General features: G+C 40.4%; 1 protein-coding gene and 1 long non-coding RNA gene across 26 annotated transcripts in view; one reads left to right on the top strand and one right to left on the bottom strand.

Annotated features, from left to right (window-relative positions):
• The window catches only part of PDE4DIP (phosphodiesterase 4D interacting protein), a 203,720-nt gene that overhangs the window by 72,451 nt on the left and 112,898 nt on the right, over window positions 1–18,371 (bottom strand). For 13 of the 25 annotated variants that reach the window (XM_037038745.1, XM_037038765.1, XM_037038746.1 and 10 more), the window contains 4 exons: window positions 2,078–2,209; window positions 1,267–1,386; window positions 934–1,026; window positions 581–793 (listed from right to left, as the gene is read on the bottom strand). In XM_037038745.1, coding sequence (XP_036894640.1) covers window positions 581–793; window positions 934–1,026; window positions 1,267–1,386; window positions 2,078–2,209 — 558 coding nt within the window. Of the gene's footprint in view, window positions 1–580; window positions 794–933; window positions 1,027–1,266; window positions 1,387–2,077; window positions 2,210–9,029; window positions 10,665–18,371 lie in introns of those variants that run through there. The other 12 variants (XR_005065431.1, XM_037038743.1, XM_037038747.1 and 9 more) reach the window with 1 other exon arrangement.
• On the top strand, window positions 10,664–12,606 carry LOC118981904 (uncharacterized). Its single transcript, XR_005065432.1, has 2 exons — window positions 10,664–10,911; window positions 12,330–12,606. It is a non-coding gene; the product is annotated as an uncharacterized LOC118981904 (long non-coding RNA).

The following is an 18,371-nucleotide window of genomic DNA, read 5'->3' as shown; positions in this document are numbered from 1 at the left end:
ACCCTTTACAATAAGCGCAAGGATAGGATATTTCTACCACCCTTTTAAATCTTAAAAAAAAATGATAGCATATGCTCTAAACTAACAAGATAAAGAAACCACGAACAATTATGTGTTTTATTTTTAGAAAATACATGGCTAATGGTGGGCACCATTCCTTTGACCTTGGTTGTTCTTCCAACTTTTGTTTCTTGCTGACTCTTACTCATTCTTCAAGAATAACTCCACACACTGCCTTCTTCATGAAGCTTTCCCCGACTCCCTTCTTCAGTCCTCACTATGTTTCCTATAGGACCCCATATGGACCTCCCCTACAGTATTTAACACACTGAAATTCTGTTTATGTGACTGTACCTCACGTTAAATTACAAGTAACTTACGAGGAAGGAACCTGTGATCTTTACTCGCGTATTTGCAGAACACAGCCCCAACATTCGGCACACAGTATGAGGCAACAGATGTTGAACTGAATTACTCAGGTTAAGCAAGTGACTAAAGGAATCGACACAAATGGTCTGGAATAAAAGTTGTCATCGGGGCAAAGTCAGCCTGTAGGGCCACAAAATGATTAATGATTTACCTGGTTGTGTTTCCAGGAAGCCTCTTTCTGCTGCTCTGTGTCCTGGGCTGCAGCCTCGACAAACTGCACACATCGTTTGGCATCAGCCAGCTGGCGTTCTCTTTGTCGTATGACTCTTTGCAGCTTCTGAATTTCAAGCTGGCTGAGGAACAAAGCACTCTGAAGGTCCAGCAAAGCCACCTGCTGCTGAGCCGGAGAAGTTCCCTCGGAGGTCTGAACAGAGTAAAAACCACGATCACAAGGAGGGCAGGCACTGAGCAGCTGAGACGACCAACAGAATAAGACTGTGACAGAGAATGGCACCACCCCCCCCACACACACACTGAAGTCCCATCTCTGGGACCCGCACATACATGAAGCTGTCTGAGCTGGCTCTGGTGCAGCATTTCTCGAAGCTTTGCCATTGTGTCATTTTGACCTTCGATCACCTGGTACAGCTCTTCGGTCTGAAAACGAAAGAGGGAATACCAAACATGCTAGTAAACTGAACATGAACTCCATTATCTCGCCTGTACAGACTTTAGTAAGAGGACCACTTCAACATACCAATTCAGGTTAAGCTAGAATTTCTTTAGGGTAAGATTTGTTAGTCTGACAATATCCACTTCTATAAAAATACAGAATACTTGTTGACTTTGATGGGACAAATCATTTCTTCACCAGTCCTTGATAGCCGTATATTTTACCTCACTTTCCCTGCTTTTCAGAGTTTCCTTGAGGCTTTGAATTGTAGCATCTTGCTTCTGAGATGACTCCTGAGCAGACTTCAGTTCACAGCTCATTTCATTCAGTTTCTCTTGGAGAATCTGAATTCAGAGAAGTAAAATATTTATAGTTTGCTAGTTCAATTTCTTTTGACCTCAGATGGAACTATAAAATCCTCCCTCAAATCTAGGTTTAGAAGATTTCTTGGGAAATAATTGACTTGCTTATTTTCTACATATAGTGATTATTGAAGCCCTAAGCCAATCAGCTAGAGAAAGTAGCAGGAAATGTGAAATACTTCCTTCTACTCTCAGTTACTTCAATTTCCACTCACTGTGCTTTCTCTGTGGCGGCAGCCATCCTGGGCACGTGTCCACATGGGTCACTGTGGACCCCTTACACGAAAACCAAGGGGCTTCTGCTATATAGTACAGGACAGGACTATACCAGCCCAGAAGCTCAGCATATGGGACTTTTCTTCTGCCCACATGTTAAAATCCATGGGCTATAAAGGGGTGAGAAGTTCAGCTAGAGTCAGAAGCACAAACCTCCTGTCTCAGCACCTTATACAGTTAAAGACTGTATTCAAGCTTTAATCACAGACTTAGAAGGCACCAGAAATTCTGATCTGTGCAGAATAGGCTAAAATCCTGACGAGAAATAAAGAGAAGAACTATACTTTTAAATCAAATATTACCATGAATACACAGTACCCATCTCCCAAGTCCTACTCAGAGAGGTTAACAGACTCAGCTAGAGCCTGTGATCTCCAAGGGCTGGTGGTGATCATACCTTGTTGGTGGCCTCTGTTTGCTGGATTTTTTCTTGGAGTTCTGCCATGTGGGAATCAGATACAGACTGTTGAGTTATGATGGTCTCATCTGAATTCAGCTTTTGTTGTTTAAACAACTCTTCAGTCATGGGCTAGGGAGAAACAAGACAAGTAACATGCGTTAAAAGTAGCCAACACTAAATTTTATCTTTAAATGCTTCTCGCATCTTTTGTCAGACTTAGAAAACCAGAGTTGCTGCATGAATTATCAGTGTGAATTCCTAAGACAGTCCTGTTCCTTATTAAGAGTGATTCACATCCACCTTCACTACACTCCCCAGCTCCCCTCCCTAATTCTCCCTACGAACTCACATTAACACTACCTACTCGGTTAAAACCTATTCAGAGTTTAAAGAGAGGGGAGGACTCAAAATAGAAAAGGCTTATGATGATACAATATCCACTTTATCCTGATTTCAATCAAGGAATCCAAAAGGCACATTGATCAAACTTGTGCCATTCCTGAGAGGAAAAGTTATATTCCAACTATCTTTCTTATAACACGCCCGTTCACATTATTGGAGACATGGCAGATTTTGAATATGGACTATACCATAAATAACAGCATTTTACCAATACTAAGTACTGCAGTTATATAAGAGATGTCCTTGTCTTTAGGAAATAAATGCTGAAGAATTCAGCGTAAAGATCCCTAATATCTGCAACTAATTCTCAAATGGTTCTGAAATAAAAAAAATAATGTATCTATATAGACAGTGGGAGCAAACTGTAGCAAAATATTAGGCAGCTGGTGAATGTGGGAGTTCTTTGTAGCTCCCTTATGACTTCTCTAAGTTTGAAATTACCAGTATTTCAAAATAAAATATAAAAAAATTAAAATAAACTTTAAAATCCATAGTGGCCCAAGAAGGAGTTATGTCTTGCAGAAACAGCAATTCACCAAAAAAATTCAGTTGAAAAAACCCAACACTTATTATTTATATATGGGCTGATCAATTGGACTAAGATGAACTTATTGAACTGCACCTAATATTTATGAGCTAAGAGTAGTCACTAAACTAAAGCTTTAGGAATTCAGTGGGCATTAAATTCCATCTCCTCCCTGGCTGCCCCACCCCCAGACCAACTAGGAAAACTATAAACCCATTAGGAAGAGAAAAAGCCAACAGCTATTCCTTTTCCCTTCCTCCACACTTCAAACTCTGATTACCACCTTGCAGGCAGCGAAGTTATGGCTTACCTTAAATCCCTTCCTGCCAGCAACTGACTGGGAGCATGAAGATTTCAGAAGAAAAATCTTTCCCATTCCTCCAGTGCTATTTATCAAGTTTTCTACTTCACCGTGCAATGCTATCTCCTTTGCTCACTGTACTCTAGCCCTGGACTATCCAGCAGATGTATTAAATACCACAGTACACAAAGCACCGAGGAAGATGGATTGGGAAGCTATGTAATAAAGGAACAAGGAAATACACAAAATATCGGATAGTGACAAGCCTTATGCAATAAAACAGGAAATGTGACCAAGTGATTAAGTTATTCCAAATTGGTTGATCTTTGGAAAGTCTTCATGAGGTGAGACAACATTTAAATGGACATTTGAATGAGAATGAGCCTGTCCTGCAAAGATGTACAAAACTAGCCAAGGCAGAAGAAGGGGAACAGCTATTGGAAAAGACCCAGGGTGGATATGAGCCTGGGAAAAAGAGAGGCCTAAGTAACCAGAGTATTACTTTCTAATAGAAATACAATGAGTTATACATGTAATTTAAATTTTTCTAATAACTTCATTGGCCAAAGTAAAAATAGGCAAGTGATATTTTAATAAAAGATCTAATTTAAACCACTATATCCAAAATACTATTATAAACATGTGTTCAACATAAAAAATTATAAACGAGGCGCTTTACATTTTTTTCACACTAAGTCTTTGAAATGAGGGGTACATGTTTCACTCCCAGCACATCTCAGTTGGGGTTAGCCACATTTCAGGGCTCTGTAGCCACAGAAGGCCAGCTGAATAGCACACGGATAGAGCACAATGGGCAAAGGAGATAGTAATTTCTGAGGAGGTGGAAAGGCAGGGGTCAAGTCATATATAGCTTTTATTCTCATTGACATGAGAATGGACTGCCAAGTTTTTAAAAGAACAGTAATCCAATCGTATTTAATTCTTTAAAAGGTCACTCAAGCTGCTCTGTGAGGCATGGACGGTGGGGAAGCACCAGTAGAAACAGGGAGACTAGGTAGAAGGCTGTAGCAATAACGTCGATGGAGGGTAACAGTACCCTGGATTAGAGCGGTAGCAACGGAGGGGAGAGAAATGGACAGATACATTCTGAAAGTACAGTCAATTGGGTTAGATAGTGGAAGACAGAAAAAAAAAAGAAGAAAACGACTTCTAGAAAAACTGAGGGGTAGGGAGGGCAGGTGGAAGTGGAAGAAGGGGTGGGGAATAAACAGTGATGGGAAAAATAACATAAAAAGTAAATTAAAACAAAAAGAAAAACTAAGATATCTGTTGTGGTATAACAGGGAGCTTTGCCCTGAAGTAATGTGAATTATGTCACACATAAGAGAGGTAACTATTTAATAGTTGTGTAGAATAATTCTAAATGATAAATACTTTTATCATTTATTTAATGATAAAACATTGTCTACAAAACTTGGCTTCTTACTTCCTCAAATAAAATGACTTTTCAATTAGCATCTACTATAAGACAGTTTTCAAATTTAACCTATAACAAACAGAATTAAAGAAAATAGCCCGAAGTTTAAAATATCAGGAAAGGTGGTCATATCTACATACTTGAAACCAAAGGGCTGTGAAAAAAACTTTAAAACTAATCATCTGGTCCAATCCCATCTTACATTTGAGGAACCCGTGACTCAAACATGGTAAGTGATTTGTCCAAAGCTACACAGGAAATCAGGAAAAGGTTCCAATTAAACCAGAACTTGGTAATGTATCTTTCGCCTCTATAAAGCCACTACCTACCATAATGCCTGAAATAGTATGGAGACCAAAAGTTTTTGTTTAATAAGTTAATTACAATAAAAAGCAAACAAAAAACAGGCCTGTCTCCTAATTCTCAGGCAAACGTTCTAATCATTCAGTAGCTCTCTTAGAAATAAAACTACAAAGATATCGAGGTAGGTAGGGAGGAAGGTAGATAGACAGATATTTAATATAGATATTTCATAGCAGCAACTTTAAAGCCAAAGAGTGCCACAGAAAAGTACATATGAACCTGGATCTCATATGAACCCATCTTGGCATAAATTATCATAGGAAATTCCTAAATCTGTAAATGTAATGTACCAATCTAAAAGCTAAAAAATGTTAGTTTCTTCTTTATTCATAATTATTATTTCACATCTCAGAAAAATGTTCTTTCAGATAACAGAGTGCCAAAAAAGCACTCAGCTAAGTCCCACTGAGCCAACAGCTCATAATGAATCCTTGGCAGCATCAAGTACATAAACCAATCGATCCTCTGAAGATTTTCTAGAACCTGAAGTCAGTGTGATTGATTTGGTTGATTAGTGCTGATCTCCAGAGTATCAGCTACTAAAATCATGTTGTGATAATCTTAGCTAAGTTGCTCTTGACTCAGGACAAATCCAGTACCGGAAAAGAGAATTGCTTCTTCCAGGCCTCATGTTGTACATTTTAAGACCTTGAGGCCAAAAGGCTGTACTTTGTATCTTCTGGGTTCACAGCAACGTTCTTGGCCTAAGAGAGGCCTGGAACTGAGGACTTTTCTAGTCCTCACAATGGCAGGTCACAGATCTCAAACGGCTGCCATTTTCTATCCTATTGTTAATAAGAGAAGATACATAAGAACCAGCTAGCATAAAATTAAAGGCCTAATCTTTGACTAGCATCTAATACACCTTCCAAACGGCCTGATCTAAGTTACGTAGCTGGACTACATGAGAGGTGTAATTTACCATGGTCATACAGGAGCTGACCCTGGCACTGCAAAGCTTGAAGCAAAGATGTGCTCTTTGAATTTAGGTAGAAAAGGAAACTGTACACGGGCCAGAGCTGAATTGCTGTTTACTAAGGAACCACACCCCTCCTATCACAGCTTCTCTAGTTCAGAACAGACAGTAAAGAAGGAAAAATTACCGCTAGAATATGCCTTCGAATCCTTCTTTGGATATTTAAACAATCCTGTGTATTCAAGCACAAATTCTGTAGAAGGCAAGTAAGTCAACTTACATATAAGAAATTTGGTTAGCAGGAGAGTGACACCATTGCTATTTGTCTTTAATATAAAGAAGAAGAAAAGAGAAAGAGAGGAAATAAGACCAGCAATCGGGAGGCACTGTGACGGTGACACTGTAAGGTGCACAGAACGGGGTAAGTGGAGGACCAAACAAAGGAATCAAAAGGAACTTATAGAGCAACCTTGCTCTTTAGGATAAGAGGTTTTCTTCATATTTGTAATAGAATAAAACTAAATGAGATTTTTTTCTTTTATGGTTTTTTCTTTCTACAAACTAAAAAAACAACTACCAAAAAGAATTTACATTTACTTCTATTCTTTCCACATTTGTTTAGAGAAAGAGACAAAAACCAGTCTGCCTTTGTCCCATTTTGCTCTGGCGTTGCCATAAAGCACAACAGGCCTAGGGACCTTAAAAGTCAACCCACCTAAAGAACAGACCAGGGGTCCAAAATATACATTTTAGGGAGGGAATTTCAGGGGAAATAAGGGAGGGATTTAGAGGAACCTATATTAAGGATACATGGACAATAACTGAGAAGGGTGGAAATGGGAGGGAGGGGGGAGGATGGGGGGTGGGATGGGATGGGAGTAATAGAAAACTGCACTTGAAAAATAATTAAATAAAAAAAATTGAAAAAAAAACAAAATATACATTTTATTTGCGAATACTTTAAGTCTAATTTATCTTTCTATTTCCCCCTATATCCTTAATTATCAGAGAAAATGGCACGGTAATTAAATGCCATAATTCAAGCTGAATGTTATTTTCTCCCTCCTCCCGATGTTTTATTATTTAACAAAAAATAAAGAATGGAAGCCAGGTGACAGCAAAAAGGTCATATGCTATTGTTTTAAACGTCTATTTTTCTAATGTCTAAATTTAGTGAAATAAAGGGACTTGAGCTAAAGATACAGTCAACATAGTTTGTATGTGGTCAGTTTTCTTCACAGTACCCCTGAAGAATTCTCTTGGAATCCTTAAGTTATGGAAAAAAAGGCTCATTGTTTAAAATAAGTACTTATGTAATTCAATGTATATCAGGCAATGTGGCTTAATATACAGAATTAAAAGGTCTTGGCTGAGAATGGCTAGGGATTTTGGGGCTCTGCCTGGGCTGTTATTTATACCACGAGCATTCCCTGTCTCTAAACTGAGGACCTGCAAGAGATGATCTTTAAAATCCTTTCCAACACCAAAATTTGTTGAGAACCGGCACCAAAAGATAGTATTTTTAATTAACTATGGATTTAAAAATTCCTCTTGTTTTGCCTGCAATCTTCCAAGTCTTTACTTTTTACAACAGTGACCATACATGAAGGGGGTAAAAAAAGCTTTTTTCCCACCCACCCTGCCCAGCCTACTTTTAGACTAATATGAAAGCACCATTTTTAATTTGTGCATCTATGTCTGGTCACACAAATACTGTAAAGCACAAATTTAGCTGTTGAGGCTCCACTCTAAGAAAAGGAAGCAAAAGAAAAGCACACAAGCACTGAACATACTAATACTCAACATTCTATACAAATAAAAACACTTTAAACTTTATCATAGCACCTTCATATATACTGTTTCTGACAGTATTGTCATTGTGATGCAAAATTTATATATAATAAAAGTATTTTTCAAAGACTTCAAGTGACAACAATTTCATTTGTTATCAAGCTCTAAATTTCTAGGATGATGTTGACTGTGGCTGGCTTCCAAAAATGCCTTCTAGGTTGTCCACCTTTGTAATGGTTATCACTAAAGGACATGTACCAAATAGAATGGGCCGGATGTTTCAATGTTCGATAAAGTTAACGAACCTAGCATTTACTGTTGTTATAGAAACAAAGTAGCACCTGTCAGTGCCCTAGCTGAATTTAAGTCACATGAAATCAACTGGCCACATACAAACAGCTCAAATTAAGATCTACTGCCATCTTCTAGTCATTTAGAAATTCAATAGTATAATGGATGAAACTCTCCTATCACCTGATAATGGGTGAATCCTTTAATATCAAACATCTTCTAAAGGACATCAGGGGACAAACTGACTGTGAAAAGTTTTCTTCTTAACATTTTAAATGACAACATTTGAATTCCCAAAGTCTCTTTTATGAGCAAGTCATCATTAGTCCTCACATGGTAGTATTAATTAAACGTTAATATAATTCATGTAAATATAACATCTGGGCAATGTTTACATTAATATTGCCCAGATGTTACAATACTTTGGTGGATTAACAGGTTTTCCCAAACATTCACCCTATACCCTAATCAGTTTGAGGCATAGGTGGGGATAAAAAGGCTTACTGCACCAGGGAGAACTCCCTCACAGAATGGGAGAAAACATCTACAAATCTAAAAATAAAAACAAAACAAAACAAAAAGAAGGGGGGGCTAAAAGTAAAGTTCTAAAAGAGTTCCATCAGAAATAAGATTGTATGTGTTTTCATAGGGTTAAAGTGAATTAGGAATATGTATCCTTTTGCCTTTAAAAAAAAGTCTGCAATTTTGATATTTAATAGGAAGGCTAATAGACGTTACTACAAAGAGTATTGTGAAAAGCAAATTATTGGGTGTAAATGGCACACAAGTGAAAGGTGCCAACAAAAACGGGCTCAATGAGTTTCTTAAGTCTATAATATTATTAACCTTCACCTAGGAGTCATGTGAAGCTTGAGGCCAGTAACTATAATCAGAAAGGCACTGTGTAGCCATTTTGTATACCTGGACCCGGAGTGGCAAATACTCTTCACAGAGATCATCCCAGAGCTCCTGCAGGTCTGAAATCTCCAAGGAGTAACTGACAGGTATCTTGTTAGTGGGTTTCAAAGACCTGTTAAGGAAACCGGAACTAACTCCATCTGTCATGGTATGGCCGGGCCTGGCTCCAGGTGGGCTGGATTTCACTGGAATAGGAAGCTTGCTCCCTCGGGGGCTCTGGATGGGTTTATAGTCAAGACCTCTAATCATGCTAAGAGCTAGCTCCAGCTTGTGATTACACATATGCTGTGGAGCCTGTTCATCGGAACAGCAGTCACACTTTACAAGTTCCTTTGCACTTTTCTCGGTTTCCTCATCCTTTTGTTGCGGAGGACTAGCCTGGACACTTGCATCCAAAGATTCCACAGAGGATCCGGGAGTCCCCTCCTCCATGCTTTCTCCATCTGGGGGTACCTTCGCGCTTGCTAAGTCCGGCGGCCCGACATCACACAGTGCTGGTTCTTCAGTGCAAATGCTGGTGGACCACCTGGAAGAAGGGCCATATGAGACACTTCTGGCCACCTTTCGAGGCACTTTACAAATGGCTTCATAGTCAGAATCAGCAACCCGCAACGCTGCACAACCTCGGCATCTCCTGGGACGGTTTCCAGGGCCTTCCGAAGCATGGCAGCTATGTAGCTCCTGAATCTGGTCCTCATTTTCTACCCAACATTCAAACCCCGAATAGGCAAAATCTTCCTGGAGCAGCGCAGAGTATCGTACATCGGGTAAGCTGGAAATGTCAACCGTCCCATTCCCCGCCTTGGCCTCCGCGCCAGAGTCATCGTTATTCTTTCGATACATGCTGGCAATGCAGAACTTGAGGCGGTCCTTCTCCAGCAGCAGCCTTTGCAAGCGCTCAATAGAAAGAGCTTCGATCCGGGCGATAACGGTGTCGAATCTATAGATCCGATCAAGCATGAAAGCGCACTTGCTGCAAGCAAATTCGGCTCTGCCATCTCGGGAGACATCCTTGCCGAGGACGTGCGAGAGCAGAACCTGGAGGTTGAGCTTGGACGCCGTGTGGAAGATCCAGCGCCGCTGGTTTCCGCACAGCTCCCGGGCACAGATCCTGCAAATCTCCTTCATCTTCTCTCTCAGCTTCCCTGAGGCGGCTGCTGCTGGGCGATCATTCACTGGCGTGAGGTCGCGGTCGGTCTCTCGTCTCGGTGGCTTCGGGCCAGCATGGCACAGCCCCGTGGACTCCCCACAGTGCAAGCAGTCACCTCTGCCACCCGCGCACGAGCTCTGGGTACCGGAGCGGTCAGCCCCGCCCCTCGGGAAGGGCGCCAGCGAAGAAACGCCTCAGGGAGATGCTGAGTGACAGCAGCGCAGGCCGCGCTCGGAACCTTTCTGGTCGCTCTAGCTGCCTCTCCCACCAGCCGCCGCGTCTCCAGCGTCCTCTCTTTTAGCAGGCTGAGTTCCCGATGCATTAGGTGCCGCCGGAGACTGACGCAAAGGCTGGGAGACTGGAGATCAGATTTCAAGATGGCGTCAGCGGCTAAGCGCCCGCGGCCTGCGGCAAGTTCCTCTGGGAACTGTAGTTCGGAGGCCGCACCCCGAATCTGCGCATGCGGTTGGTGACGGGCATTAAATCGGGTCGTCCTCCCTCGCAGTGGAACAACGGACTTGGTTTACAGCGTATTCCCAGTGGGAAGCAGGACAGACTGGGCCACTTTCGTCTGATTGCTAAGAGTTCAGGGAGAAAGCCGCACCCGTCCCCGCCCGGATCTCCCTCCCTCGCCTGCAGCATGTCCTGAGGCTCCGCGCGGGAGGAGGAAGCCGAATCCCCTCCCCTACGGGTAGTGCCACGTCCTCTGACAGGGTAACCAGGCAGCGCCACTAGGTACCGCCGCGTGCGTGTCCTCCTCTCGCCTGCAGCCCCACCTCCTCTCCCCACTCGGTCTGAGGCCTGGATTCAAAGGCCCTGGGGCCGCAGAGGCAGCCGAGGAGAAAGGGTGGATAAACCATGGGGCGGCTTGGGAGGATTTTAGGAGGCTCGATTCAACCTTGCCCTTGGGAGTACCTAGAAAAGAGGAAGAGTTTCTCTTCCCCTCGCGATGTTGGGATTTAGCACTCCTGGTTATTTGCCCCTTGTTTCAGAGTACGAATCAAGAGATGGTACAAAGCAGTCACCTGTGAAAGAGTCCAGTAATTGCCACGTGAATGCAGCTGGTTAAGCAAAATTAAGTGGGCTTTTTCAGAATGTAGACACCTGAGATTTTCTTTGAGGTAACGGAAGTTCTCATTTTGGGGGGAGGGGGTGGGTAGTAGAAGAAAAGACCTAGCTGCTTTGAGCACGAGTCCAGGTTGTTGGGGAGTGCTGCTCTCTGTGCAGTTAGGGCTGGGATTTCTCTGACTTCAGTTAACATTCTCTCATTCAACACCAGGCAGTTTAAGTCACCCCACCCTTGGGTATAGAACTTGGCATAAACAAAGACTGGAGGGAAGGTGGAGCTCTGACTTGGAGGAAATCGGGTGTCAAATCATTTTTTTTAAGATTTTATTTATTTATATTTAGGAGAGAAATACCAGTGTATGGTTGCTTCTCATGTGTCCCCTTCTGGGAACCGGCCTGCAACCCAGGCATGTGCCCTGACTGGGAATCAAACCGGGATCGTGTGGTTCGCAGGCCCGGGCTCAATCCACTGAGCTACACCAGCCAGGGCCAAAAATCATTTATAATAAAGAATTTTCTTGGCGTGAGAGGTAGACACTAGGCAGGAAGGAAAACGGCCCCCAGCAGTTACTTGGAATCACCCAGAGCAGGACATTTCCCAGTGACAATAATGCTGAAATCTCACTAATTTGACCTTGTGAGAGGTCAAGCCCAGCAACAGTCTAATTATATCTGAGCCCCTACTCCCAAACATGAAGACATTCAAATGCCTTCAATGAGAGCTCATAATAAGCCATGCAATTTATTACGGTGGATTAAATGAGGTTATTTAATCCATCATACTTTAATAGTGCTTACTTAGCTCATTAAATAAGAGCTCATGTTATTTTAAAAAGAATATTTTAAAGTAATTTTAAAACTTTATGGTGCTCTGCACACATGAGTGCATTGTTATGTAATCACCAGAACAAAATCTTATTATCTCTACTGGGAAAGAGGACAGTTCTTAGAAGTTTGGGGTCCATGGGGTACAGAACTTTGCATGTGTGATTTCACCTAAATATTTTACATTTTGGCCCTAAAACCAAGAATGTAAAACAGAGTTCCAAGTAAAATTCATCAGCTGCATTTTTGTCTGTCTCTAGGTATATGAGCTTCACAGTCAGAAGAAATTACAACAATCTTTGGAATCTACAGTGAACTACAAAGAGGCACACAAATAGTTACTGGACTCACCCTATGATAGACCACCTGCCAGGACACTACCCTGTCTTAAGTATTTTTCTAATGAACAGCAAAGATTCAAAGGTCCATAAAAGAGCAAATTAAGACACTAATCAAGCCTCTTTTTTGACTGTCATTGCAAGCCACATTTTCCTACTGGAAAAATGCTAATAAAACAAAGTAATTAATGAGACAAAATGCTTTTCAGGAGCAAACTAATACTTTGTATCATTCTCTATTCCATAAATAAGATTTTGTATCTAGTTTCAGGCTCTAAACTTTTTTTTAAGAATTTTTTTTTTATGTTTTAGAGAGGGGAAGGGAGGGAGAAAGAGTAGGAGACATCTATGTGTGGCTGCTTCCCATACGCCCCCTACTGGGGATCTGGCCTACAACCCAGGCGTGTGCCTGCCATAGACTAGGAATTGAACCCACGCCCCTTTGGTTTGCAGGCTGGCAGTCAATCCAATGAGCCACACCAGCCAGGGCCGTAGTCTTTACATGTTAATGACTATGTAGATAGCTTGGTGTAGAAGTGCTAGTCAGGATAACTGAAGAAAAAGCCATTTACCTTTGAAGAATATGTTTGCTGTAAGTAAAGATCAGTATACTGAAAGAGAGCTAGCGGTATATAGGCTTCCATCAACAAATAGGGACGAATCACTCAACAATCAAAGAAACTCTGAAGATGGCACTTCTCACCCCTTGAGAAATTCAAGAACCGTATTTCAAAGTGGATAGTAAATTAAAGTACTAGAAATAGTTCTAACATGATTATTGGTATTATAAAATAATTTAATCTCAATTAAAAGATCACTTGTGTATAAATAACAACACTTAAAGTAAAAATGAAAAAATAAATGAAGAAAAATTATGGGATGATAAATTCAGCATTTCCTGGTCCTCCTCAGTATCATCTTGGTGGAGGTGGGGTATGTAGTTAACATGGCCTGCCAATGGAAAGGCAGGCAAAATGGGGGGACCGAATGGGAACATTTATTTTATATGCCATGCATCATTGGAATTTGGGGCAGTGAATGTGTATTCATGTATTATTTTTAGATATTTTTTAAATTTAGAAAATATTCTGTAGTTACAATCAAGAATTGTGCCAATTTAACACACAAAGACGAGCATCTAAGTGGTAAAACTTGAACCTAAAATAAGAATTTTTGAAATACATATAACTATATGTATGTGAGCAATTTATATAAATAAAGGTTCTAAGGGGGTTATACAAGTTAATAAATAGTGATCATGCCTAGGCTAGGGAATGGAATTATGAATAATTTTTGTCTTTCCTCACTTGTATTCTGTAACTTTCTGTAATAAGCACTACTACTTCTCTGATAAAAAAATACTGTTACTAAGAAAAATGTAGGATAAACACATATTGATATATTCATGCAATGCAGTACTGACCAGCAATAAAAAATGAATTCTGATACCCACAACATGAATGAATGTCAAAAGCCTGAAACAAGCCATGTACAAATCAGTGTATCCTAGGAGATTCCATAAGAAAAGAATCTACAGTGATAGGAATTCAGACAGTGGTTATGGGGAATGGGATAAGGTGAGAATCAGGTGCAGAGGGGCACAAAGGAAGTTTCTGGGGTTGTGAAAATGTTCTGTATCTTGGCTTGGGTCACGGCTACGTGGATGTGTGCAATTGTCAACTCAACCGAATGCTTATGTCTGTGGATTTTATGTAAGTATAGTTCAAATGTAAACATGTATTAGAAACTTTGAGGGATTTCTTTGGCAGAAAATAACCCACACTAATCATAAGAATTAGCTTGGAAAATTGGGAAGATAAAATACAGCCCAGAAAAAATTCTATAAAAGGCCCCACTGCAAATTCAAATCTTTATAGTGCTTGTCCATGTGAACTTTGGGAAATTATATGCATATGCATGCCACACATTTATGACTGAAGCAAAGCATATTCATGTGAAATTTAGGGCTTTTGTGATGATTTAGAGTAGGATGACTACTTCTAAAATGTATCAAAGGTACACAATAAAGGAAAATTTGTGAACAGGTTTCATATTATAACAAGTTATTATGAATTGAACAAATTACTGATTGTATATATCAGCAATTTGCCCTCAAAATGGATTGACAAATGCATTCACTTACCAGCTCTATGTCCTAGGTCAGGTCACTAATAGCTGGCCCTTAATTTCCTAATCTACAAAGTAAACATGTTGAATTTAAACACTGGTTTTCAACTTGGCATGCATCAGAATCACCTGGAGGATTTGTTAAAACAGACCGCTGACACCTAAGAGTTTCTGATTCAGTTGGTCTGGGGTGAGACTCAAGAATTTGCATTCCTAACAGATTCCCAGATCATGCTAATGGCACTTTCTGTGAATCACACAAACCACTGAATTAGAACTATCCCAAACTATTCTCAGTCAAAAGATCAGAAAGTCTGTAGATAAACTGAAAAACTCATCAATGTAGAACTACTACAAAACCTTTGACCTTAGGGAACTGTATACTAATTTGAAACAAGATTCCTAAGTACAATATTATTACGGTCAGGATCTTTTGCACTCTGTTTTGATCTCTAGATTTTGGGGCCTTGGGAAGTACCTCTCCCTCTTGGGATGGTAGTCACTTTCGTACACTCAGCGTTTTACTGTTTGTTTCTAAGACCTACTTGTAAGCTGGGAGTTTCCAAGAGAATCAGATGTGGAAAATTCCCATGTCTCAAACCAGTTGTATGAGGTTTCATTGCCCTAATTATGGCATTGGAAATAGCTGTTCTAATTACTGAAAACTATGCCAAAAAGACAAAGTGACTGGCAGAGAAGCCAAAGAAAATGAGAAAATGCAAGAGTATCAATGTCAACCCAGTTAGGCTTTATGGTAATACCGCAAGCATGATTTCCCTGTGTTGCCTGGAAATATTTAAGATATCAAAACAACCATGTTTTGCATTAATTACTAATACAGCATTTCAAAACACCTGTCTTAAAACCAGGGGCTATCCAGTTCGACTACAGATTGTAATAATATGGGTATCAGCAGAATTCCTTACAATGGTAACATCAGTCTTTCAACTTAAGTTATTAAATACCCATAGCTATTTAAGAGAATTTTAAAGTATGATTAAGTTAATCAACCACAGTGAGTAAGGATTCAGGCAAACTTCAGTATTTCTTTTCTCTGCCTTCAGGGAGCTTTCAGTTTAGTTGAAGGGGGAGGAAATGTGGATGCTATTAGAACAACTGACTACTAAACTGAAAGGTATTGACTTAAATCTGAGTGCAGATAAAACTGAAATTAGCATGGGCTAATGTAGTTGAAGGGGTCAAGAGAGGCATTTCAGATGGGTCTTAGAATGGAGGAAAAAAAGGGAGGGCAGAAAGAGAAAAGTGCATCTCAGAAGTCTTGGAAGTTGGGTTAAATACAGTGCTGGCCTGTAGGTAAGAGGAGATGTTACAGATTTTGTGGGACATGTAAATGGCCAGGTTCATCCTACATCCAATTTCATCCTACATCCAAGTTCATTCAAAGAACATGTGTGAAGGGCCAACTCTAAGCTAGACACTATGCTGTGGTGCTATGGGGGGCCTTGGCAATGATTAGAATCAGACTTAATGTTACAAACTTGAGCAGAGAATGGCATGATGAAAACTTTATTTTAGGAAGATAACCCAGGCAGCAGGCAAAATCTCAGTCAAAAGATCAGAAATTGGAGTTTCAAGCCCTGGCTGGGGTAGCTCAGTGGATTGAGCACAGGCCTGCGAACCACACAATCGTGGTTTGATTCCCAGTCAGGGCACATGCCTGGGTTGCAGGCCAGTTCCCAGCAGGGGACACAGGAGAGGCAACCACACATTGATATTTCTCTCCTTTCCCTCTAAAGATAAATAAATAAAATCTTTAAAAAAAAAGAAATTGGAGTTTCAGGGAGAGATTTGGGATGATTACAGGAAGACCTGCTGATAAAGAAAGCAGTAAATACAAGGATCGTTTTGAAGGAATGAACAGCCAGACTTGATGACGTATATGCAGAGAGGGTGAAGGAAAAAAAAAAGTTAATGGAGATAAGGTTTTTGGTCTGGAGACTGATAAAATGGTTTAAATGAGCAGAAATGTGCAGTTGAAGAGTAAATTTGTAAAAAAATAATGAAATACTTGATTCGTGACCTGAGTTGAAGTAACTCAAGAAAACTCTTCTGCAAGGAAAGCACAAGTGAGAAGGGGACAGAATTTCAAGAATGAGAACAGTGGTTATAACACTATTAAAAGCTAGAGATAGATCAGCAGGAGAAATACAGTTGGGCATATCATTTTCCTTTTTTTAATATATTTTGATTATGCTATTTCCGTTGTCCCATTTCCCCCCCTTTATTCCCTTCCACCCTGCACTCCCCCCACCCACATCCCCCCCCCCTTAGTTCATGACCACGGGNTGTCCCATTTCCCCCCTTTATTCCCTTCCACCCTGCACTCCCCCCACCCACATCCCCCCCCTTAGTTCATGACCATGGGTTGTACATAAAAGTACTTTTGGCTTCTACATTTCTTAAACTATTCTTAACCTCCCCCTGTCTATTTTGTACCTACCATTTATGCTCCTTATTCCCTGTACCTTTCCCCCTTTCTCCCTCCTTTCCCTCCCCGATGATAACCCTTCATTTCTGTGATTCTGTTCCTGTTTTAGTTGTTTGCTTAGTTGGTTTTTGTTTTTTCAGGTTTGGTTGTTGATAGTTGTGAGTTTTTTGTCATTTTACTGTTTGCAGCTGTGATCTTTTTCTTAGATAAGTCCCTTTAACATTTCATATAAGAAGGGTTTGGTGATGATGAACTCCTTTAACTTGACCTTATCTGGGAAGCACTTGATCTGCCCTTCCATTCTGAATTATAGCTTTGCTGGATAGAGTAATCTTGGATGTAGGTTCTTGCCTTTCACGACTTTGAACACTTCTTTCCAGCCACTTCTTACCTGTAGGGTTTCTTTTGAGAAATCAGCTGATAGCCTTATGGGAACTCCTTTGTAAATAACTGTCTCCTTTTCTCTCGCTGCTTTTAAGATTCTCTCATCTTTAATCTTAGGTAATGTAATTATGATATACCTTGGTGTGTGCTTCCTTGGGTCCTACTTCTTTGGGACTCTCTGAGCTTTCTGGACTTCCTGGAAGTCTATTTCCTTGATCAGATCGGGGAAGTTCTCCATTATTTTTTCAAGTACGTATTCAATTTCTTGCTCTTGTTCTTCTCTTTCTGGTACCCCTATGATTTGAATGTTGGAACATTTAAACTTGTCTCAAAAGTTCCTAAGTCTCCCCTCATTTTTTTTTGAATTCTTGTTTCTTCATTCTGTTCTGGCTGAATGTTTCTTTCTTCTGGTCCAAACCATTGATTTGAGTCCCGATTTCCTTCCTGTCAATGTTGGTTCCCTGTGCATTTTCCTTTATTTCATTTTTTATGGCCTTTATTTTTTCCTCAATTTTGCGACCATACTCAACTATTTCTGTGATTACCAGTGTTTTGAACTCTGCATCTGATAGGTTGGCTATCTCTTCNCCATTTATGCTGCTTATTCCCTATACCTTTTCTCCCTTTCTCTCTCCTTTCCCTCCCCAATGATAACCCTTCATTTCTGTGATTCTGTTCCTGTTTTAGTTGTTTGCTTAGTTGGTTTTTGTTTTTTCAGGTTTGGTTGTTGATAGTTGTGAGTTTTTTGTCATTTTACTGTTTTCAGCTGTGATCTTTTTCTTAGATAAGTCCCTTTAACATTTCATATAAGAAGGGTTTGGTAATGATGAACTCCTTTAACTTGACCTTATCTGGGAAGCACTTGATCTGCCCTTCCATTCTGAATTATAGCTTTGCTGGATAGAGTCATCTTGGATGTAGGTTCTCGCCTTTCATGACTGTGAAGACCTTTCCAGCCCTTTCTTGCCTGCAAGGTTTCTTTTGAGAAATCAGCTGATAGCCTT

The sequence above is a fragment of the Sturnira hondurensis genome, unplaced genomic scaffold (assembly GCF_014824575.4).
Source record: "Sturnira hondurensis isolate 20B ecotype Veracruz unplaced genomic scaffold, ASM1482457v3 Scaffold0024822, whole genome shotgun sequence".
NCBI lineage: Eukaryota > Metazoa > Chordata > Mammalia > Chiroptera > Phyllostomidae > Sturnira > Sturnira hondurensis.
The sequence above is the reverse complement of the archived record's forward strand: the minus strand, read 5'-3'. Positions and strand labels throughout refer to the sequence as shown.